General features: G+C 39.6%; 1 protein-coding gene across 1 annotated transcript; it reads right to left on the reverse strand.

Annotated features, from left to right (window-relative positions):
- Positions 1–1,299: 1,299 nt before the first annotated feature.
- sctr (secretin receptor) lies at positions 1,300–23,023 on the reverse strand. Its single transcript, XM_067444874.1, has 13 exons — positions 22,821–23,023; positions 22,112–22,226; positions 9,792–9,887; positions 8,759–8,868; positions 8,425–8,534; positions 4,920–5,052; positions 4,636–4,789; positions 3,940–4,000; positions 3,423–3,492; positions 2,345–2,436; positions 1,981–2,119; positions 1,755–1,796; positions 1,300–1,555 (listed from the first exon to the last, which is right to left on the reverse strand). Exons 1-13 carry the CDS (start codon positions 22,881–22,883, stop codon positions 1,403–1,405), a joined length of 1,338 nt encoding a protein of 445 aa, XP_067300975.1. The 5' UTR covers positions 22,884–23,023; the 3' UTR covers positions 1,300–1,402.
- Positions 23,024–23,352: the final 329 nt, after the last annotated feature.

The raw sequence follows: 23,352 nt of genomic DNA on the forward strand, positions 1-23,352 counted from the left end.
GGTTGGGATCAGGTGATCTGATGGTCGGGGTCAGGTGATCTGATGGTTGGGGGACAGGTGATCTGATGGTTTTGGTCAGGTGATCTGATGGTCGGGGTCAGGTGATCTGATGGTTGTGGTCAGGTGATCTGAGGGTTGTGGTCAGGTGATCTGATGGTTTTGGTCAGGTGATCTGATGGTCGGGGTCAGGTGATCTGATGGTTTTGGTCAGGTGATCAGATGGTCGGGGTCAGATGATCTGATGGATTTGGTCAGGTGATCTGATGGTCGGGGTCAGGTGATCTGATGTTCCTGGGATCAGGTGATCAGATGGTCGGAGTCAGGTGATCTGATGTTCCTGGGATCAGGCGATCTGATATTCCTGGGGTCAGGTGATCTGATGGTTTTGGTCAGGTGATCAGATGGTTGGGGTCAGGTGATCTGATGGTCGGGGGTCAGGTGATCTGATGGTTTTGGTCAGGTGATCAGATGGTCGGAGTCAGGTGATCTGATGTTCCTGGGGTCAGGTGATCTGATGGTTGGGGGTCAGGTGATCTGATGGTTTTGGTCAGGTGATCTGATGGTCGGGGTCAGGTGATCTGAAGATTGGGGGTCAGGTGATCAGATGGTCGGGGTCAGGTGATCTGATGGTTGTGGTCAGGTGATCTGATGGTTTTGGTCAGGTGATCTGATGGTTGTGGTCAGGTGATCTGAGGGTTGTGGTCAGGTGATCTGATGATTGGGGGTCAGGTGATCAGATGGTCGGGGGTCAGGTGATCTGATGGTCAGGGTCAGGTGATCTGATGGTCGGGGTCAGGTGATCTGATGGTCGGGGTCAGGTAATCTGATGGTTGTGGTCAGGTGATCTGATGATTGGGGGTCAGGTGATCTGATGATTGGGGGTCAGGTGATCTGATGATTGGGGGTCAGGTGATCAGATGGTCGGGGGTCAGGTGATCAGATGGTCGGGGGTCAGGTGATCTGATGGTCGGGGTCAGGTAATCTGATGGTTGTGGTCAGGTGATCTGATGATTGGGGGTCAGGTGATCTGATGATTGGGGGTCAGATGATCTGATGATTGGGGTCAGGTGATCAGATGGTCGGGGGTCAGGTGATCAGATGGTCGGGGGTCAGGTGATCAGATGGTCGGGGGTCAGGTGATCTGATGGTCGGGGGTCAGGTGATCAGATGGTCGGGGTCAGGTAATCTGATGGTTGTGGTCAGGAGATGTTATGATTGGGGGTCAGGTGATCAGATGGTCGGGGGTCAGGTGATCTGATGGTCGGGGGTCAGGTGATCTGATGGTCGGGGGTCAGGTGATCTGATGGTCGGGGGTCAGGTGACCTGATGGTTGTGGTCAGGTGATCTGATGGTTGTGGTCAGGTGATCTGATGATTGGGGTCAGGTGATCTGATGGCTGTGGTCAGGTGATCTGTGTGCAGGGGCGTGTCAGCAATGAGACCTGTGTTAGTGGCAGGCCACTGTTACTCAGGGAACCATGTTGCACCCTGGGATCACCGTGTAAACGCTGCTTCAGGCGCCACCGCCTCCACCGCCTTTGGACTTCATATTGTACCTGCCAACGTTACAGGTCGATAGTTGTTAAGACTTTCCAGAGAAACATAAAACAGAACCGTCTTGCTTCCTATACCTAGAGCTAGATCTGATAATGACAAATGTTTCTTAAATGTGAGATGTATTAAACTTAGTACATCCCTGGAAAGCATAATCTTAGGTAATTTGATTAAAATTTCAATCATTTTTAATTCACTCACCTCTCCATTAAAAAAACAGTACAGCAGTGCCACAATAAAGCCCTGTAATAGCAAACACAACATGAAGCAGAACCAAAAGACATCAGTGGATCATTTAGAAATCCAGAGAGTAAATACATGGCATGAAGTTAGCATAGATTTTCTGCTTTGAAACAATGTGTATTAAATATGTTTGACTCGACTGTTCCTGTGTGTATGAGAGACAGCACGTTGCATTGTTCATTACCTGTGTGGATGCTAATGCTAGCTCAATGACGTTCCAGATTTTGAAGGTTAGCACGCTCACTCGATCCGGGAAAAAGGCAAAGAGCACATACTGCAGCCCAAACAGGGACACTAAGAGAAATGTTGATTTCGCCAGCTTCCTACACCATAAATAAAGATGATGACTGAAAGTTCTTCTTTTTCATACACATTTATATTTCACTCATATAAAACTGGAGTATGTGATTTATGTGACCCTAGCAGTGAATTGTACTAAATTGTGCATATAATTTCCTGTCACAGTAATTACAGTCATTATGTTTTCCAATCTGTTTGGTACCACTAGTGACGCACCTTTAAAAGCCGAACATGCTATTTTCTCTCACCTGTGATGATTAATTTCATTTCCATGCATGTCTGGAGCTTTCAGTTTTGCCACTAATGTCCGAATAATACTCAGAAAAAACAGCATGTTTACCTGAAAAACAATTTCCCTTGAGATAATTAAAATGACTGTTCATTGTTGCATAAAGTGTTGGATATTTCAAAAAATATTATAAACATGCAGAAGTGGACACAGTACACAACTTCATTACTTGAGTAAAAGTACTACTAATCAAATATTACCCTGTTACAAGTGAAAGTTGTAAAAACTGTTTTTTACTGAAGTAAAAGTACAGAAGTATTTGTTTTCAAAAGTACTTAAGTATCAAAAGTAAATTTCCTTTGTGTCAACACATTATTTTATTATTGTCGTATGAATGTACATTATGCCATCATGGTTTAAGCCAGTCAGTGATGCTCCGTCTGACACACTAGCATACGACTAACTTAAACTCATTTAAATACTTGTATAAAAGTTACAAAGCTGCTGTGCTTTAAGGCCGAACGCACGGATCCAATACACTGATACACATCTGAAATTCTCACACTGTTCACCTTCACTTAAGACAGAATCAACTTTGTTTATGTGAATACTCCACAAAATGAGCATTTGGACATCCGTCTTCTTCCATTTAGCTCTAAACTATAAATCAGTGTTTAATAAATGCTGTGAAATCATTGAACTTCACGAGACTCTACAAGAGTGATTCCTGAAAGGCTTTCTGCAAAAACCCAAACACCTTTTAAAGAAGAAACTACTTTTTACTTTGAGGATCTTGATAGAAATTAAGTGGAGTAAAAAGTACGATATTTTTCTTTCAAAGTTGAAGAAATAAGTTTCCAGAAAAAATAATACTTAAGTAAAGTACAGATACTCAAAAAGTGTACTTAAGTACAGTACTCAAGTAAATGTACAGTATTACTGTCCACCTCTGAAAACATGGCAGGACAGTATTATAACTAATTCTTTAAAGAAAATATATGCAGAGAAAGATATTGTAAGCAGAGCCATTTGAAGGTTAAAACGCTGTTTAAATCTAAAAGAATAGGCCAGAAACTTTAACTGGAACGTTTGCTTACTGTAATAAAAATGATGACTGGAACTCGCAATATCCACCATGTCCAGCCATGATCTCTCGTCTCCCAGCATCTGACCACACACACACAATTTTTTATGGGGACTTTCCATAATGATTTTTATACTGTACAAAATGTATATTATATCCCCAAACCCTACCCCTAAATCTACCCATCAGATTACATTTTTAAATTAAAAAAAAAACATCAGTCTGATTTAAAAGTCGTTTTTCCAAATGGGGATCAAAAATGTGGACCAAGGATTTTGGATACATTACCATCTTTGTAGGGACATTCTGTCCTCATAATGTAAGGTTTTTCAGGAACACACAAAAATGCACCCAATACACACTCTCATGCAAATCCATGGTGGTTTAAAACAGCCCCTCTTATTTAATAAATTAACTTTTGTTGTTGTCCAGAGGAGGTTGATAAAAAAATAAAAAAAGTCCCTTGAGATGTCAGACTGACCTTAAAGGGTATGACTCTGAAACTGATTTCTGAACATGTGTAAACGTACCCTTCATCCTGGTACAAGTATTTGGCCAAACTCCAGCTGATAATAATGAGCATTGGGATCCCTGTGGGAACAAAAATTAATTGTTTAAGCTTTAAATGTATCTCTAATATTGCAGGATTAGAGCTAAATCAGGGGCAAATCGCACTAGACTTTGAGATTGACCTTCCATTTATGCGCATGCTAATACAGGAGACATATATGACTGTCAGTTGAAATAAACCTTGTGTTGTAAAAAAAAATTTTTTATTTGTTATGAATCTATTTTGATGCATTTTCTGTAATTTTATATAGGTTTAAAAATATCAATATCGCAATATTCATTATCGATATGGCAATATCACATTTTGTGAATATCGTGCACACCCAGTCTCTGCTAGTCACGACCAGCTCAAAGTCTTTAATATTTAGGTAAACTATCCCTTAAATACTGTACCTCCCCTAAACACAAGAATATTCAACCAAAGAAACTCTTCATTCATCATTTTGAGAGCTTACTCTTTAATAAACAAACATTGTAAACAGATTTATAGTCACAAAAAGTACTTAAGCCACACTTAAAAAATTTCCAAATGTCACTGAATTGCGTAAACAAAATATCATGGCAAGTGTGCACAAATGTTAGGTGTAGAGAATCACATTAACTTGAACCATCCACTGACAGAAAAGTGTCAATTCTTTCTAGAGAAAGGAACCTACCCCAGCCGAGCAGGATGTACCAGTGCAGGCGTTTCTTCTGTGACCGCAATGAGAGGTTAATGAGGCTGTGGAGATAATGACCTTCCACTAGCAGCCAGCTGTAATTTGCCAGGATGCAGTAATTAGACAGGAACAGTGCCACTTTGCAGCCAGGCTGAGGGAAACCCCGGAAACACATCATCTCAGAGTTTATCTGTGCGTCATCTCATAGAACTGTGCATTTATTTACGTTGTATATGTACAGTTTAATAAATGTATGTATGTGTGTGTGTGTGTGTGTTTACCGGATGAGAGTTGCAGTGGTAGTACTCCTGTGAGTAATGCAGTGCAGCATCTCTGATGAAGATGAAGATGGCTCTCAGGATGAAGGACAAAAAAAGCTGCATGTGGATCAAGTTACGAGTGCAGTGCAGCTTCCTGGAGGGGTTGAGATGGAAAGAGATTAACACCAATAAAACTCGCAACGCATCATGTAAATAAAAATGTGTTTCATTCCGTCTGGCATGTGGAATTTTTCTAAACTAGACGGTTTCTAAACATTTTTTTAAACATCTTTATCATCACAACGCCAGTCTGTACAAAATAACGCAGCATGAAACTTGGAACAAGGGGCAGAATTCTTTGGCTCAGAGTTTAGCGGAGCGATGGCTTAGGCTTAGACAAATTCACCTCAGTTTTGGGACACTTCCCATCTTCCGTGTTCTCGCTCAGAATGACACCTTTGAACTTCTTTTTGGATGATTTACGATTGTTATCACTAACAGAACAAGGACTGGAGGAGAGTTTATCTGCACTTGAGGAGCTGCTCACTAGCAGAGTAGATTGTGTGCTGCTTTTAAAATGAATAGAACGGTTTGTGTGTCTTTAACATGAACTGTAACTTCCTATGGTTTTGTTGGTATGAACCTTTGTGTATGTGAAAGTTGCAATACTGGCCATACAAACAGCAGATTTATCAAATTGCATGTTTTTGAATAAAACCTCTGAATAAAACAGACGAGTTTTTTCTTCTTTGAGTAATTATTAGTTGCGTTTCTAAGGCGAGTGCATACTCCATTATCCCTTGCAGTGCATAACTCATCTTGCACTGCTTGGGCTATGATATATGATACCTTAAATCATGCAGGTTGTTAATTTTTTTATAAGAGATTGTACTTACAATTGTTAATTTTTAGCATTAAAACAGGCACAATAATCATAGACTTAGAAGGGACTCAAGCCATATTTAAAAACCAGGTGCCGGTTGCACTGGCTGTGTGCAAGTTAAGGCTTAGTCTAGTTTTACTGTAACTTACGAACTACTAAATATTTTTTCATTGTGTAACGGAGGCCAGCTAGTAGTTGCTGTGTGAAGCGTAACTATAATATTTACGGAAGTATCAGAGCAAGATTAACAGTTGGAATAAAACAGCAAGTTGAGCTTGAGTTGTAGCTGACAGACTGCAGTCCTTCAGATATGCACACTCTTAGAAGAAAAGGTTCTATAGAGAAACTTAAAAGGTTCTATCGGCACAACATATTTGGAACCCCCCAAAAAATGTATTTATATAGAACCATTTTTAAATGCCAAAAGGGTTCGTTCCTGTCATTATAGAACCGCTTTAGCATAAATATTCTATCCAAAGAACCTTTTACACGAAAAAAAAAAATCAGTTTTCCAATTGAACATTTTCTAGTGACTGGTCACATCTAATTTTTTCAGTTGGCCAAATTGAATTTCAGCGCATGAAATTTTATTAAATCACAGAAATTCAATTTGGCCAACTGAAAAAATTAGATGTGACCAGTCACTAGAAAATGTTCAATTGGAGAGGCCTGAAATTTTTCACAGTGTAGGGATCCAAATACAGGTCCTTCTAAAAAAAATTAGCATATTGTGATAAAGTTCAATATTTTCTATAATGTAATGATAAAAATTAAACTTTCATATATTTTAGATTCATTGCACACTAACTGAAATATTTCAGGTCTTTTATTGTTTTAATACTGATGATTTTGGCATACAGCTCATGAAAACCCAAAATTCCTATCTAAAAAAATTTCATCCGACCAATAAAAGAAAAGTGTTTTTAATACAAAAAAAGTCAACCTTCAAATAATTATGTTCAGTTATGCACTCAATACTTGGTGGGGAATCCTTTTGCAGAAATGACTGCTTCAGTGCGGCGTGGCATGGAGGCGATCAGCCTGTGGCGCTGCTGAGGTGTTCTGGAGGCCCAGGATGCTTCGAGAGAGGCCTTAAGCTCATCCAGAGTGTTGGGTCTCACGTCTCTCAACTTTCTCTTCACAATATCCCACAGATTCTCTATGGGGTTCAGGTCAGGAGAGTTGGCAGGCCAATTGAGCACAGTAATACCATGGTCAGTAAACCATCTACCAGTGGTTTTGGCACTGTGAGCAGGTGCCAGGTCGTGCTGAAAAACAAAATCTTCATCTCCATAAAGCTTTTCAGCAGATGGAAGCATGAAGTGCTCCAAAATCTCCTGATAGCGAGCTGCACTGACCCTGCCCTTGAAAAAACACAGTGGACCAACACCAGCAGCTGACATGGCACCCCAGACCATCACTGACTGTGGGTACTTGACACTGGACTTCAGGCATTTTGGCATTTCCTTCTCCCCAGTCTTCCTCCAGACTCTGGCACCTTGATTTCCGAATGACATGCAAAATTTGCTTTCATCCGAAAAAAGTACTTTGGAGCACTGAGCAACAGTCCAGTGCTGCTTCTCTGTGGCCCAAAAGTGTCTTGACCTGGGGAATGCGGCACCTGTAGCCCATTTCCTGCACGGTGGCTCTGGATGTTTCTACTCCAGACTCAGTCCACTGCTTCCGCAGGTCCCCCAAGGTCTGGAATCGGTCCTTCTCCACAATCTTCCTCAGGGTCCGGTCACCTCTTCTCGTTGTGCAGTGTTTTTTGCCACACTTTTTCCTTCCCACAGACTTCCCACTGAGGTGCCTTGATACAGCACTCTGGGAACAGCCTATTCGTTCAGAAATGTCTTTCTGTGTCTTACCCTCTCGCTTGAGGGTGTCAATGATGGCCTTCTGGACAGCAGTCAGGTCGGCAGTCTTACCCATGATTGCGGTTTTGAGTAATGAACCAGGCTGGGAGTTTTTAAAAGCCTCAGGAATCTTTTGCAGGGGTTTAGAGTTAATTAGTGGATTCAGATGATTAGGTTAATAGCTCGTTTAGAGAACCTTTTCATGATATGCTAATTTTTTGAGATAGGAATTTGGGGTTTTCATGAGCTGTATGCCAAAATCATCAGTATTAAAACAATAAAAGACCTGAAATATTTCAGTTGGTGTGCAATGAATCTAAAATATATGAAAGTTTAATTTTTATCATTACATTATGGAAAATAATGAACTTTATCACAATATGCAATTTTTTTTAGAAGGACCTGTACATAGCGCCAATATAACCTTTTCTTCTAAGAGTGTGCAGTGTACGATACTGTTGACATTTACACTCGCTTACATTTTAAGAGAGAGAACATTATGGGAATTAATTACTTTGTTAGAGGCTCTTCAACACAAACCATCCTAAACGGTGCGTCTGTGTCAGCACGTATTGTGCATGTCAAATAAAATCAGCCATTATAAATCAATGTTTTTTGTAGTATTATGAGTATTCATCCGTTTAATTTCAAATAGTCTCTGAAGTTTATATATATATGAAAATTCCCATTATATTATTTATGATTAGGTAGTATCTGTAGGTGCCAAACCTACACGATATGCTCATAAAACACATGTAAACAAACTCACACACACACAGTTTGTTACCTGAACACACACAACACTGTGAGAGCAATGCTGAGTGAGACAAGAGAGATGGCATATCCCACAGAATACATGATCTTCACATAAAAGAAATACTCGTGAGAGACCAGTGCCTATGAGAAGAGAGTCGCATTATGTAACATTTGAAGTGAACTGAATTCAAGTGAATGCTCGTCTGTGTTACTGGTTCATTGAAATGACAAGGGAATGTTATTACTGTTATACAGGCATTTACTGTCTTTCTTTCTTTAATTATTAATCTTTCCTAAAGTGAAATTCCATGTTTGTTGACTTTTATGAAAGAACATGACAGAAATAAAACGATTTTTGATATTACCGAGTTGTTGGGAATATGAAAGTTGTCATTAAGCCCGTGGCCGCAGGCGAACTCGTACGGTGGGAACGCTTCAGACCAGCCATTTTCAGTGCAGTTTTTCGTCACAGCTCCTGCAGACAAGAAACAAACAACAAGCAACACAATTACAACAGCTTGTCCCGGAGGACCACTCAGATTATTCTCGACTGATGTCAAGATTTTATAAAATATATAAGTCCATAAATCACATACATCTCCCATAATGAGCCATTGTGTTGTGTTATTTACCCTATAAAACCATCTGTATCATATCTGATATAATCATTTCTAACATGATAAAATAAAAACTTTGCTGAAAAACCTGTTGCACACAATCTCCTCTAATCCTTCGGTCTCTGACTGATAGATTAAAGTGCAAAAGTCTTTAGTAAAACGGTCCAAGCGTCCTCCTTCAGCTTGTGCTTCAAATCTGTCAAATGTGTCAAATCTGCTCTGAATTTATCAAGTAAACGCAAGAATAACTTTGATATTGTTAGTAATATTTCGAGATGAACACTTAATGGACTGAAGAAACTTAGGTTTGCTTGTTTATCCATATGTCATATTTTAGAAAAACCATGTTCAAATGTCAGTTGTTGTTTAGTTTTTTTTTGTCTGATTTTTTTCAAAAATCATGACTATCAAATATGATGATCATCAGGATTTTGAGGAAGGTTTATTTGTTCATCCCTCAATCAAGATTGCATTGCATTATATGTGTTAAAACTAAAGAGCTTTGATGATAAAACAAAGCATTTAAATATCATCTTACTAAGGCATATTATTGACCGATAGAGTGATGACTGATATTTATATACATTTTATGCAAGTAGTTGCTCTAATGTTACAAAGATCAAATTTATAATACAAGCAACAGAATATCATCCACATAAATATCAGCATTTGCACCAAATAGCATATTTTTGCTCAGTTTGGGCCTTTGAATCAGGCTTTACACGGTTAAAGATATAAAATTCAGGAAGGCTTGTTTGTGAAAACTCAGGATTCACCTGACCTTCGACACGAAGGAAATTGGGGCACGGCCGTGACACAGTCTCTCCCACTTCAGCATGAGGCCAACAGTTCAGGTCATCCCATAAAGCATTGCAACCTGTTCAGAAGGGAGTAAAACAGAATTAGGAGCAAATCTGAACAGTATGAGAACACTTTGTGTATCTAATTATTGCTCTACTTAGATTCTAAAATGTAAAAATCTACCATTTTTTGGTTACACGGTTGTCTTTTTGTCTCTTTTCTCAACATTGCATCGCCACCAGTACAAGTACAGTACAAATCTATATCTGATTGTTTACCATATACAGCTTTCCTAACAGGGTTGCCAGGTTTTTACAAAAAACACAACTGCTACTAAACTAGCGCAATCATGTTAAGGGTCCTGTTCAGTGGATTACCCTTTAGCTGGTCTCTCCTGCCTTGTTTGCCTGTAACGTACTGCTCCGAGAGACAAAGGCTGAGGATTCAAATGTCGCTTTATTGAAGGGTAATCCACAATCGTAAGAAAACACTGTTTATGCAAGCAGTGCAAACAAGGCAGGCAAAAGTGTAATATATTGAACAGGCAAGTAATCGAAAACCAAGAGCTAGAAATACAGTATTACAACAAACAAGACTTTGCCGTGAACGACAAGGTGACCATTGTTTCCACAGGCTGGGCTAAACACGGGTGGATGCAATCAGGGATGATGAGTCCGGGTAGTGAGTAATGGGAAATTCATGATGGAATGACCATAGAGGGAATGCACATGACGTCACAGTCAGCTGGGGTGAACTGCGGTTACGCACACTGAGTGGCAAAAAGACTGAGAGGAAGCATTGGTTTATATTAAATATCCAGTGTGTATCTGTATTTGCACAGACCAAATGATTACATTTCCAACGTGTTTCTGCTTCAGTGAGTAATGCAGCCAATCACGGACATGTTTGTTGATTTCTTGAACGCAATGGCCAATCACAGGTGTTGAAGCTGGACCCCACTCACCGCTCCAGTGTTTGCCCAGTGCTGAGTTCTGCATGTGCTAATCCTCTCTAACACGATAAGACTGTCACTGTCGTCAGCTTCACTGAGTAATAGAACTGTGAGATCGCGTTCATTAAATAAATTTCAGCTTTTAGTGATTATAAAGGGAGCGCTCTTTGCGCACTGTCTATGCGATTAAAAAAAAATAATAATAATAGGCCTATAATATATTCAGAATTTGAATATGAATTTTGCTTTCCATTCTTTACAAGACCACATACATAGACCCATCCGCATATACATGCACGATTCACTCTCGAAACGGTGATGACTAACAGGGATAAATATTTATGTATGACTACCATACTCGTGAAATCGAAAAGTCATGCAAAATAGTTGCTTAAAAAAAAAAGAAAAAAAAAAGAGCGGGTGCTCTAAAGAACATTCAGCTATAAGCAATCCTGAAATTGTAATGATAAATGAAGACATTTTACGAAAATTAAGAGTTTTAATATATTAAAATAGTGTACTTGCATTTCAGCAGATTAATTGTACTGTTAATATTCATAAGCTAGACACTTTGTTTATGTAGTAGCCGTTCAGATTGTTCATTTACCCCCATAGCCTTGATAATTAGATGAGAACGAGTGTATAAGGATTACTCTATCATTTGCAATCAAAGCAATCTATTTGCATTCTTGCACTTCTCTCTCTCTCTCTCTCTCTCTCTCTCTCTCTCTCTCTCTCTCTCTCTCTCTCTCTCTCTCTCTCTCTCTCTCTCTCTCTCTCTCTCTCTCTCTCTCTCTCTCTCTCTCTCTCTCTCTCTCTCTCTCTCTCTCTCTCTCTCTCTCTCTCTCTCTCTCTCTCTCTCTCTCTCTCTCTCTCTCTCTCTCTCTCTCTCTCTCTCTCTGTGGCACAGTCTCTCCTTTAGCCCCTTTTGCGGTCTCTCGCTCTCCATCTGATGAATGGCAGGAAAAGTTGTGGAGGGTTGTAAATGTTTCTCTTGGTACCTTCCCCAATAAAATACAGAGAGGAGAGTTTGTAAGGACCAAAAGAGATCTGTGCAGCGTTTAACTGTTATTGTGATGTGTCTGTGTTGACAGGTCTTTATTGACTGCTTCCTGTGTATGTAAAGGACACAATATTTTGAGAAAGAATTTCTGCTTACAGAGAGTGAGAAACGCTAAGCCCTGTTCACACTGACAGTTTTATTGTTGGAGGTCTGAGAGTGGCTGTGTGTTGGTCATTTCTACTGATGGATGAGTATTCGAGAAAGCATGTTATGCTATATACCGGAGTTAGTTCATGCATAGTTGAGTAAGTCGTAGAATAATTAGTTTAGAACAGTTTTTAGCTACTGTGAGAACTGTGAGAGTCTTCTTGATATATTTATTAAAATGTATTTAAATCATCAAGATGGCTGAACTAATTTTATCTTGTCAAATTGAGTAAGCAATACTCACATTTTCTGGTTACCTAAACAAACACAAAGTTGTATTAAAGGGGGTGATGAATTGAAAAATCAACTTTCCCTTGAGCTTTTGATATATAAAAGGTCATGGTAATATAAGATTATCCTGTAAGTTTCAGAGCTGAAAACTTCCTTTGTCAAGGAAAAGCTTTTATGGCGTCATCCACTGACGAAACACCTCTACAGAACGTCTAATTCTGTAGCCCCGCCCACCGACTCATGGAGCTGTTCAGATCGCTAGCCAGTAGCAAAAAACATGCCGAAGATAGCAAGATATTGTGGAAGAACACAGTCACTGCATAAGCTTCCTTCGAATCCTAATATTAGGAATGTGTGATACTTCATTTCTTTTTTATGAAGTTCCAGCTCATGTGGGAAAGACATCTGTACGCAAATTAGCTTTATTTCACTGCCGAATCATATCTAAACAAGTCTCAGGTCAAGCTGGATTTGCAGACACAATGCTGTGCCTTCTATATTGGATCCGACAGGAAGGATGCACTTATGCGAGTAAAACATATTTTTTATATTTAATAGTAGTCCCAGGGCTTTGTGGTTTTCAAACGGGCTGCCAAAATGTAAGCCCGTCGGCAGGCCAATGAATCTCAAATAGTGTGTGTGTGTGTGTATATATATATATATATATATATATATATATATATATATATATATATATATATATATATATATATATATATATATATACCTCCACAATTATTGGCACCCCTGTTTAAGATGTGGTCGTGGACTTCTAAAAATTCTCCCTTTTTTTAAAACAACATAGAACCAAAATGCAAAAAAAAGAAAAATCCAACTTTTCATTTAAGTACATTACTTTGGTGGTTAAAAAGAATAATAATAAAAAATAAAATAACAATCACACATTTAGAGGGAAAATTTTTTTTTGAAATCGTGTCTCACAATTATTGGCACCCCTAACAATTCCTCTGAAAAATGTAATTTATTTTTTTCTAAATATTTTTTTCTGTAGTTGCTAAAGTTGGTTAGGGTATCTAGGAAATTTTAATTAGTAATTCATGAGTTCCTGCTTCCCTGGGGTATAAATATGATGTGACACAGAGGCCTAATTCTCTTACCCATTTGTCAACATGGCAAAGACAAGAAAACACACCATTCAAGAAAGGCAGATGTGTGTCGACCTTCATAAGTCAGGCAACGGCTATAAGAAAATAGCCACTCGCCGTAACTTCCCCGTATCTATAGTCAGAGGAATCATTAAGAAGTTTAAAACAACTAAACAGTGACAAACAAGCCTGGAAGAGGTCCCAAGTTTATCTTGCCACAACGCATAGTGAGGAAGATGGTAAGTGAAGTAAAATGTCCTAAGCTCACTGTCACAGAATTGCATCAAAGAGTGGAATCTTGGGGTCACAAAGTCTCCAAAACAACCATCAGATGGTCTCTACATGCCAACAAGCTGTTTGGGAGGCATGTAAGGAAAAAGCCTTTTCTCACTAACACTCACACTCACAAGCGTAAACGTCTGGAGTTTGCTAAGCGGTACTGGGACTTCAACTGGGATCGTGTGCTTTGGTCAGATGAGACTAAGATTGAGCTTTTTGACAACAGACACTCTAAGTGGGTTTGGCGTAAAACAAAAGATTAGTATGCCGAAAAGCACCTCATGCCCACCGTGAAGTATGGTGGAGGATCTGTGATGCTGTGGGCCTGTTTCTCTTCCAAAGGCACTGGGAACCTTGTTAGAGTGCATGGCATTATGAATGCTTTGAACTACCAGGACATTTTAAATAAAAACCTGATGGCCTCTGCCAGAAAGCTGAAGATGGGTCATCATCACTAGGATAATGATCCAAATGTGGCAAATGTGGCAAAATCTACACAAATTATAAGTAATGCACTTAAACGAAAGGTAGGATTTTTCTCTTTTTTTACATTTTGGTTCTATGTTGTTTAAAAAAAAAGGAGAAAGTCCACGACCACATCTTAAACAGGGGTGCCAATAATTGTGGAGGGCACTGTGTGTATGTATATATATATATATATATATACACACACACACCTAAAGGATTATTAGGAACACCATACTAATACTATGTTTGACCCACTTTCGCCTTCAGAACTGCCTTGATTCTACGTGCCATTGATTCAACAAGGTGCTGAAAGCATTCTTTAGAAATGTTGATCCACATTGATGGGAGAGCATCTTGCAGTTGATGGAGATTTGTGGGATGCACATCCAGGGCACGAAGCTCCCATTCCACCACATCCCAAAGATGCTCTATTGGGTTAAGATCTGGCGACTGTGGCGGCCATTTTAGTACAGTCAACTCATTGTCATGTTCAAGAAACCATGATTCGAGCTTTGTGACATGGTGCATTATCCTGCTGGAAGTAGCCATCAGAGGATGGGGACATGCTGGTCATAAAGGGATGGACATGGTCAGAAACAATGCTCAGGTAGTCCGTGGCATTTAAACGATGCCCAATTGGCACTAAGGGGCCTAAAGTGTGCCAAGAAAACATCCCCCACACCATTACACCACCACCACCAGCCTGCACAGTGGTAACAAGGCATGATGGATCCATGTTCTCATTCGGTTTACGCCAAATTCTGACTTTACCATCTGAATGTCTCAACAGAAATCGAGACTCATCAGACCAGGCAACATTTTTCCAGTCTTCAACTGTCCAATTTTGGTGAGCTCGTGCAAATTGTCGCCTCTTTTTCCTATTTGTAGTGGAGATGAGTGGTACCCGGTGGGGTCTTCTGCTGTTGTAGCCCATCCGCCTCAAGGTTGTGCGTGTTGTTGCTTCACAAATGCTTTGCTGCATACCTCGGTTGTAACGAGTGGTTATTTCAGTCAAAGTTGCTCTTCTATCAGCTTGAATCAGTCGGCCCATTCTCCTCTGACCTCGAGCATCAGCAAGGCATTTTCTCCCACAGGACTGCCGCAGACTGGATGTTCTTCCCTTTTCACACCATTCTTTGTAAACCCTAGAAATGGTTGTGCGTAAAAGGTTCCCAGTAACTGAGCAGATTGTGAAATACTCAGACCGGCCTGTCTGGCACCAACAACGATGCCACGCTCAAAACTGCTTAAATCACCTTTCTTAACCATTCTGACATTCAGTTTGGAGTTCAGGAGATTGTCTTGACCAGGACCACACCCCTAAATGCACTGAAGCAACTGCCATGTGATTGGTTGATTGGATAATTGCATTAATGAGAAACTGAACAGGTGTTCCTAATAATCCTTTAGGTGAGTGTATGTACAGCTCTGGAAAAAATTAAGAAACCACTGCAAAATGTTCAGTTTCTCTGCTTTTACTATTTATAGGTATGTGTTTGGGTAAAATAAAATAAAAATAAAAAAAATATTCTATAAGCTACTGACAACACTTTTCCCAAATTCCAAATAAAAATATTATAATTTAGAGCATTTATTTGCCGAAATCAACAACTGGTCAGACCTATAATAATGGAAAGAAAATAAGTTCATATTCATTTTTAAACAACACAATGCTAATGTTTTAATTTAGGAAGAGTTCAGGGGCCATATTCGCAAAACATCTTAAAGGGTAAATTAGCTCCTAACTTGCCGATTTAGTAGAAACTCTTAAAAAAATTATGGGCGTTTCAGTCATAATTTTGAGACTCCTAAATTTTTGGTCTAAGAGTATTTCATAAAGCATTTTAGCACTAAAACTTGCTCCCAAATCCATGAAACGCTAGGAATAGTCAAGAGGACTCCTAAATTACTAAGACCAAATCAACTTTTACGAGTTTACGCGTGAAAATATCGGGGGTTTTTTTAAACATGCTACTCACAAACTTTGTTTATAATTTAACAATGTCCGCTTGAATTCTGTAAACTCACGAGATGAAGACGTTAGAGTCTGACAATTAGCTGAACATATTCTAGTTTAATTTGTGACACTTGGCCTAATTTTTAAAATCTTTAATTGAATATGGCAACATTCTTATTTGAAACATTTTATTTGAATATGGCACCATGAAACAAAATATTTCTATATTTAAATCGCTGACAGAGACCCCTCCCCTATCAGCCAATCACTGTGGTCATATTTAGTAAGCGTGATGACATCATCCATAGCAACGAGGTCAACCCTGCCCTTACTCTTAGCTTAAGCCTTCTCTCTATTCTTTAGTAAAAGTTGCTCTCAGCAGCTTTGTGAATAGGTTTTAAGAGAAAACTCGTAACTAAGAACCTTTACTGCCATTAAAGATAAAATGTTTTGTGAATATGGCCCCAAAAATCTATATTTAGTGGAATGACCCTGATCTTGAATCACCGCTTTCATGCGTCTTGGCATGATCTCCACCAGTCTTTCACATTAATGTCGGGTGACTTTATGCTACTCCTGGTGCCAAAATTCACGCAGCTCAGATTTGTTTGATGGCTTGTGACCATCCATCCTTCCTCTTGATCACATTCCACAGGTTTTCAATGGGGTTCAGGTCTGGAGATTGGGCTGGCCATGACAGGGTTTTGATCTGATGGTCCTCCATACACTCCTTGATTGACCTGGCTGTGTGGCATGGAGCATTGTCCTGCTGGAAAAAACAGTCCTCAGATTTGGGGAACATTGTCTGAGCAGAAGGAAACATGTTTTCTTCCAGGACAACCTTGTATGTGGTTTGATTCAAGATGGCTTGCAAACATTTCAGAAGGTGTCGGTCTCCATGTCATTGGGTGCTTCTCAATTCTTATTTGTGACTCCTTGATTTCTTTCCTAGCTTTCTTTCCTTTTCCTTTTCTTTTTTTTTCTCTTTCCCTTCTAGCTTTTCTCACCTTAGCTCCGCCCCTTCAGGATGAGAGGGAAGGACGCAAGGAAAAGACGTGTGGATGGAGGAATTGAATCAAGTGAAATTATATATCCCCGCTCCCTTTGGTGTCACTGTAAAGCATTGTCAATTAATGATGACTCTACACCGCTGGATTTAGTTTGCACGTCGTAATTCTTGAACATATAACTACTAGTTCTAACCTCCACAAAATACCACACTTGTCCATATTTTTTTGTATTACCAGTTATTATTAACAACAAATATTCTCAGTTATTAGTATTTGTTTCTTTCATTTTCTTGTGCTTTGATATAATTCTGCAACTTTCAGTTGTTGTTATTTGACAAACATTTGTGTCTTGTACATGTAAACATAATAATAATGATTAATAAACTGTGGCAGGATATGAAGGGGGAGGAGAATTGATGCGCGCGTGACGTTTAGTTGATAAAACACTTCTGCAATGGATACACATTCATATTCTCGCTAATGACTCAGGAAGCCTCCTCACTCCTCGCCTCCTCACTGTGAAGTTAGAGAATTGAGATGTCCTACAAGATGGCTGAGCTCCATCGGTTTCCGGGTCCGAGGAAACGAGGAGGGATATTGAGAAGCACCCTGTGTCTACACGTTTTTGTGTTATCTGTCAGCTCTTGAGGGGGAGTTCATCTCTCTATGAGAGCTCTCTCTCCCACTTGGCTCTTTTCTCAGCATTGCGGCTCAGATCATGGGGTATGGAGTTGGCAGAGGAACTTGAGATGGGCCTTGCGCTTTCTCAGTTCTCACCCGCCAACCCTGAAACTTTTGTTTCAGATTCAGAAGCTTGCCTATTGGTTTCTGCCGATCGGAATGAAGGGACGGTATTCGCTATGTGTGGCTCTGAGGAGTTGGTTGTGGCCAACTTTGTGAATTAGAGGAAACACCATCTCTCTCGCCCACTTATGAGGAGTTATTGGACGTTAGGAGTCTTGCCTGGCCAGCTGAAGAGCAGGAGTGTTATAGATAAAGCAAATTAGATCAACACGCCGCCTGAGTCAGTGTTGTCAAAAAACGGGGTTTGTGGGCAAAGTGTACGCCGCTGCTAAAATACCTGAATAAAGGCAAGGGAACTGACTGTTCGCAAAGACCTGTCCCCTTTAGTTACTGTTGCTATATCTGACAAGCCATGGCGCTCTCACATTACATGTTGTTACGCAGAGAAAGAGGACACTGACAACGCGCCGACAGGAAGAAGAGCAAGTTATTTTCAACATGAAAAAAGTCTCAACTTTCAAAATGTGTAATTTTTTTAAGGAATTTAAACAATAAATACCGTTTTGTGATTCTTTAAAGAGTTGTGATCGTTGTAGCGCCTCAGTTAAAGCTTTCCGTGAACCAGTCATCTCTTCCTTCTAGTTCATTGATAAGCATAAAATTATGAATTATGTAATATAACATGAATGAAGACTAAAATAATTGTTGTTTCAACCGCGGAAAAAGGCCGGCACACACCATTTTTCAAGTTCAAGTCCACCGAAATGAATCTACTGTGACTCTCCTGACAGCTTTGTCAGACAAAAGAGCAGATTCGACGATGTGATTGGTCAGATCGCCTGTCAATCAAACTTGCAGCGAAGGGTGAATTGGGCTAGAGGTGGTGAAAGAAACGTTTTATGCGCTTTCAAAGGATAAGGACTTAGGCTGGAATTGATAGGGTAAAACCAAAGGCATTGTTCCTGTTCTTATCAAGTGCTGAGGAAGATCTGGAGCTGAAATTCTGAAAATTCAGCGGTTTGGTTTACAAAACACGCTGTAAAGGCTTGTTTATACTTTCGCCTGTTTCCGCTGCTCGAGTCTCCGCTAACTGCAAATGGACGAGGCGTTTATACTTGATGTGCTCGCCGTTGAACTATTCTTTGAAATGACAGAGGGCGACTTGGAGTAATTGGTCAATAAACCAACAGGAAAAGGTGTCGAGAAGAAGTGGGCTAATGTACACAGGTGATGATATTTATTTGAGTACATTTCACCAAAAACCACACCACAAAAGAATTGTGTAAAACTCAGTGAACCTTATTACTTGTGACATGAGAACAAAATATGCACTAAATTAACGATCTCTTAAATATTTCCTAATTTCACTAAACTTTAGTGTCGTGATTTATTTATTTGGTTAAACATGGATCTTTATTTAAAATGGCTTATTTCTGTGTTTGTAGGCTCATTTTGTAAATATAAGCACCTAATTTGTATGTGCAAACTGGGTGCTGGTGTGATGAGACGTCATGCTCGGCTAGATTCGCCGGGAGCTCGTTCATCTTCTGATGCGAAGCTGCGTGCGGAGTTACAAAAAATCCGCTGCACACTGCCAGGCGAATGGGGACCCAACGCGCACGACCTCCGCATCAACGTCATTTTTGCCGCGCGCACCCTCGCGCTCATGCAGGCGCGTCGAGTATAAACAAGGCTTCAGTGGTTGACCAATCACAACAGGCTAGGCCATCTAACCAATAGGGAAGTAACTATACATCGATCTAATGTCTAACAATATGATGCATTGATGCAAAGCGGGAAAAATCAATACCTGCAGGCTATTTATATATTTTAGAGGCACGTTTGTTTTAACACTCTCCACATTTTCACACAATGTCAGCCAACTCGTTTAAATTACCTTTCAGAGCTTGTGAAAGACGCTCAAGCCAGTCGATGGAACTGATCAGGCCAGTGCTGAATGTTAACGAAAGTTTATAATTTGCTCTTGTTAAACGCCTTTTAAGAAGCAGTGCGCACTCATCTCAAAGCCCATAAATAGGGCACTGAATTGAGTCTTCTTTACTTATTAATGTGCTTCGAGCGCATCATTCTGCACACGGGATACGCATAAGTGCTTTGTGCAGCTCTTTATTGAAGCCTTTCATATTATAATACTTTGAACAAAGAAATAATTAACAGCACTTGTTCACTTGTTCTTTCCTACCTAATATGCTGTTGCTTCATTAAAAATCTCTGCTATACATCTCACATAAATACTATTAAATTAAAATGCTTTTATTTAAGGGATAATGTAAAGCTTTGTATAATGCTAAGCCCTCCGCTTCGCGTCAGGGTCCTGATCACTCTGAAGGGGTTTATTCTGCGATAACAACCGGCTGGGTGGACATTATCCCGCTTATTACACGGCTACTAGTCTCAAATAAATAATTATTAGACACAAAATATTGTCTTGAGATTAAATATTTTATTAGCTCTTACGCAAAGCTTCCGCGAAGAAAAACAGTTCCAATCTGCTTTAAGCCTTTATCTATTGCTGCTAAATGTTGAGAATGAATGCTGAAAGGGTTAGTTCAGCCAAAAAAGAAACCAAGCCTATGATTTACTCACCCTCAAGTCATTATAGGTGTGTATGATATTCTTCTGTCAGACAAATACAATCAGAGTTATTTTTAAAAAGTCCAGGCTAACGTTAATCCCAGCAGTAGTTGTAGTTGTGTTTGAAGTCCATAAAAAATGCAGCTGTCCGTCAAATAACGTGCTCCACACGGCTCCGATGGGTTAATAGAGCCTTCTGATTCCAATCGATGCGTTTGTGTGAGAAAAATATCCATATTTAAAACTTTATAAAGGAAACCCGCCTTGAAGTCTTCCATTGTAACCCACGGCTGTTTAAGCCACAAGATGGCGCCAGCGTTAAGCACAGAAGTAGTACCAGTCAAGATAACTCGTAGTACCCGGATGAGCGGGTGTTACCTGGAAATAACATACCGCTGGAATGCGCGATTGACCAATCAGAATCAAGTATTTCACAGAGCCGTGTAATAAATATAATTTACCCCCCTTGTTTACTAGTTGTTTATTGAACTGGTTGTGTAAAATAGGCACATAATATCATAATATCGAAATATTCATTGATATACCCCTGAATCGAATAATATCATAATTGCAGAACTTTGAGGTATCGAAAAATATCATATCGCTGGCTATGAGAATCGATATTGAATGGTGACGAACTGTAACCCTACCAACCAATCAGAGCAGAGAAGGCTCTCGGAAAGGCGGAGTTTACAGAGATTGATTCCTTTATCAAACCATTTCACACACTGTGAGAACTACTGCTACAACTTTTACAATTCACAGTGTAGTAATAATAATAATAATGCTGTTCATATGAATGTTTAAATGATTGTCAAAGCATTAATTCAAATTAAGCAATGTTGAATTCGCTAGAAGTCGGGAAGTCTGTTGTCAATATATGTTCCAACTTCATACAACTATATCAAGCAGTGGATTGCACATTTGCTGTTTGCAGATTGTCATTGCTCATTTGCAGAAAGTTGCAGCATCCGCAAGTCACAATTGTGTTATGATGCTGACAGTATGATGAATTATTCTCCATCTTGCCTACACTCAACCACATCTCTTACAGGAGATGAATCATGTGAGCTTCGTGTTCTTCACTCCGATTGGTAGTCACCGTTCCTGCATTTTGTATAAAGTTAAACTAGACACACCCACAATGGAAAGTCGATCGCTGTTGCTTATGTCACTGTAAATCAATAACTCACACTGATTCTCACTGACATCCAATTGATTTGTAGCAACAAATCACTGTACGTTTAAACAGAGTATTAGACTTTATGATGCTGTCACTTAAACACACACACAGACCCTCTCTCAACTGAAAATGTATACGGAGGAGCCAATAGTTAGACCAGAAATTGAGCGTGTACTCACTGCGCTGGAGCACGTCACAGAGATAATCTGATAAGGGTGTGATTTATGGAATATGGATTATAGGGGCCATTCTCTAAACTTCCCCCCAGATATCACATTACACCTCTTAGGAACACACATAAACACTTATCATTGTGTTTGTCCACATAAACGACAAGTATAAAAGGCATTAGGTGTATTGATGTGTAAGGAGCAAGCTTGTGGAAAACACTCTGGGCATATCGAAAACAGCCGCCCTCTATATGAACTCAATCTTCTCATTAGGTGTGTGTGTGTGTGTGTGTGTGTGTGTGTGTGTGTGTGTGTGTGTGTGTGTGTGTGTGTGTGTGTGTGTGTGTGTGTGTGTGTGTGTGTGAGAGAGAGAGAGAGTAAATGTAATGGCTTGCCTGTGTGTGTGGACCCCGTTTCTGTCAGGTTCTCTTGATAGATGATGTTGTAGCAGTTTTCCTCCTCTCGGAGTAGCACTAAGTTTAGATCACATTCTGGAGGAATGGCACACACCTACACACACACACACACACACACACACACACACACACACACATTACTACAGTATTTAACATACATCTTCAGATTTATAAATCTTAGTTAATATTAATCTCAACATTTATACATAAGTGTCTGTTTACATGAATGCACTGTGAACTAAAAAAAAAAAAAAAAAAAAAAACCATTAACAAAGGGTAATAAAATCCTTAATGTTAATAGTTAATGCATTACCTGTTAACAAAAGAGAAAGTTTTGTTAACCAAACAACTCAGAAAGTATGGGCTTTAAGAAATTAAATATATAGACTAATGCAATACAAATATGAACCTCGCTTACAAAAGGGGATTTTGTAATTTCGGGGAAAGCTGTCGCACGTTTTGTATGTTGTAATTTAATACAATTTAATACAATATATCTTGTGAGAACAATAGTTTGATAAGTATGTAATATGTCGTTGTTTCTTAAACTGTGTTTCAATCAATAAACAAGCTTACTCCTGAAAATATGCCCTCTATGTTAACTATAAAATCATTTTAAATACACCATATAAAACAAGTTTCTGCAGTACTTCACCTGTATAAACACAGTCTACTGGTCTGAACTCACGTGAGAATAGACGTGAAGTAAAGACGCGAGAGCAACCAGGTGTAAAACGGCAGAAATATTCATTTATAAATCTCCTGATGGCAAAACGCGACAAAAACCCAAATAATTCCCGTCTTCTGATGGACAAATCTCCAGGCGGTCGCACTGAAGGAAAGTTTCATCTCCTGTCGCGCATTCCTTGACGCCCGAGCGGAGTGAACGGACACGAGTGTGCGCGCGACGCGACGCGTCCGGTCAGACTCGGCGCATGAGCGACTGATGATCCGGACATTTCGCTGACATCTACACCAAATCGGACTATTAACTGCGCCCAGGTGCGCGCGCGTCAGCACAGCCTCTGATTTACTCCTAACATCTGCTGCACTCAAAACAACATGTTAACCCAGAAAAAAGAAGAAAAAAAAGGAAAATATTTTCAATTTTGTTTTTGTTTTTCATGCCATTGCATTGTTTAGAATTAGAGCATAAGGAACAAATGGAGAAAAGAAAAAAAAAACTTTGTGAAGTATTATATTTTATTTATTATGTTATG

This window comes from Pseudorasbora parva, chromosome 5, assembly GCF_024679245.1.
Source record: "Pseudorasbora parva isolate DD20220531a chromosome 5, ASM2467924v1, whole genome shotgun sequence".
In the NCBI taxonomy this organism is placed as follows: domain Eukaryota; kingdom Metazoa; phylum Chordata; class Actinopteri; order Cypriniformes; family Gobionidae; genus Pseudorasbora; species Pseudorasbora parva.